We start from the raw sequence: 1,739 nt of genomic DNA, 5'->3' as shown, positions 1-1,739 counted from the left end.
TAAAGAATAAACAGCCAAAACTGATCATAAACATTCCGCAGTATCACATCAGGAGTCATGGAATTTGCCATAACATTTCAAGTAGGTGATTTACTCAAACGCTACATTTGTATCGCAAACACTTAAAATACAACGTCATTTCTACATTACAGCACTTTCAGAGGGAGTACGTAGTATGAGACTGGACTATACAGTGCCATGTTTTCAAGAATTTAAGGATGCATTTACAGTAGATTCCCGCTTCTGATAACTAGAAGATATATCCACGTGCTTCTCAGGCTTGGTCTTGCTTAATGCGCGTTTTTGCCGCATTTTCGAACTCAGAGAACTATCAACTGCCGAGAATAACCCGCACCAGTTAATACACCGGTTTAAAAAAAAAACAAGAAGAAAGAAAAAATAAATTGCATACAGATTGTCTCCATTAATGCACAGAAAGAAAATAAAAAGGCACAATATGTATTATTAATACTCGAACAACAATAATAAATGTAGGCTGTAGCCACATATTCTAAGAGCATCCTAGACGTTGATGATGCAGGCCTTTTTGCACCTAATCCCTTTTTTTAAGTTGTCCTCATTTAGTCAGCACTTTCTCAACAAAGTCCGTAGTATGATTTCCTATCTTTCGTCTAAATTGAGAATATCATTTCTCTATATCAATCTTTCCCAAGAAGAACTAATTTTGCATTGATTTGTTTAACTAAAAGGTTATAAGTTTTAGTTTAGATAAATAAAAAGAAGCATGTGAAAGAATATCTGCAATCCACATTCAGTAAATCAAGGTTAGAATTTATGTAGATTTACGGAAGAAAGGGCAAAATTTTGTCTGGATAGTCATACATGACGAGATTGAACATAAAATGCTAATTGTGAGACGGAACATGGGAATTAAGATGGTTGTAATAAATATAGGGTGTGGACCACTAGCTTTTATGTGATTTTGAAAGGGTGTGTATTGACAGCAAGTAATCTGCATGACTCTTTGGCATTATTTGGAACATATGTATTTGTATGAATGTACCTGTATGTGTAGATACATGTAACCATATATCTGTGCAAAGATCATGGTGGTCCAACTGAAGACTAATTGAGCCAAATTCTCTAATAAACTCAGCACATGGCCCAACTAAAAACTAATATTAGCATCTGTGCAAACCTCGATATATTCTGACTAAAGACTGATAGAAACAGATCTTGTTACAACTCAAATTTAAACTGGTTTGCATTAAGCTGCATTTCCCAAGGAATTGTTATCAACTGGGTTCAGCATTCATTCACTTAGGAGACAAACTGAGGAATAACAAGCAGAATATCAAGGGAGAGTAAGAAATCGGCAGCAGAACTTGATACCAAACTGCTTTTCTCTTGAAAGAGCTTACATAAGATAAAATATTCCTGCATTGTTCTAATTATCAACAAAATACATGTTTTAAGCATGCCAGTGTTGTCAATGAAACTAGAGAAAAGTTCTAAAAGAGGGAGTATACCTTGCCATTCCAACACCACCTTTGACTCCCCCTTGACTAACTTTGGATATTGATCTATCCGAGAATCTTCTAATAATAGTTCTTCAACCTGAGAAAGAATGCAAGAATGGGTTACAATTATCTAAGCACATACAATTGCAAGAAACGAACATTTGTCATGAGATTGCAATATAGATAATATCCTCATACTGTAGCCAAAATATTAAAAGAAAAACTATATATACTGCAAACATGAAGCCTGGGAACTTC

General features: G+C 34.8%; 1 protein-coding gene across 1 annotated transcript in view; it reads right to left on the bottom strand.

Moving 5' to 3' along the window:
- The window catches only part of LOC109825528, a gene marked incomplete at its 5' end in the record, with an annotated part of 25,175 nt that continues 23,436 nt past the window's right edge, over positions 1-1,739 (bottom strand). The window contains 2 exons of the mRNA XM_020392379.1: positions 1-335; positions 1,491-1,578. Coding sequence (XP_020247968.1) covers positions 205-335; positions 1,491-1,578 — 219 coding nt within the window. The remainder of the gene's footprint in view (positions 336-1,490; positions 1,579-1,739) is intronic.

This window comes from Asparagus officinalis, chromosome 10 (assembly GCF_001876935.1).
Source record: "Asparagus officinalis chromosome 10, Aspof.V1, whole genome shotgun sequence".
Taxonomy (NCBI): domain Eukaryota; kingdom Viridiplantae; phylum Streptophyta; class Magnoliopsida; order Asparagales; family Asparagaceae; genus Asparagus; species Asparagus officinalis.
This window is presented reverse-complemented; position numbering and strand designations above follow the sequence as displayed.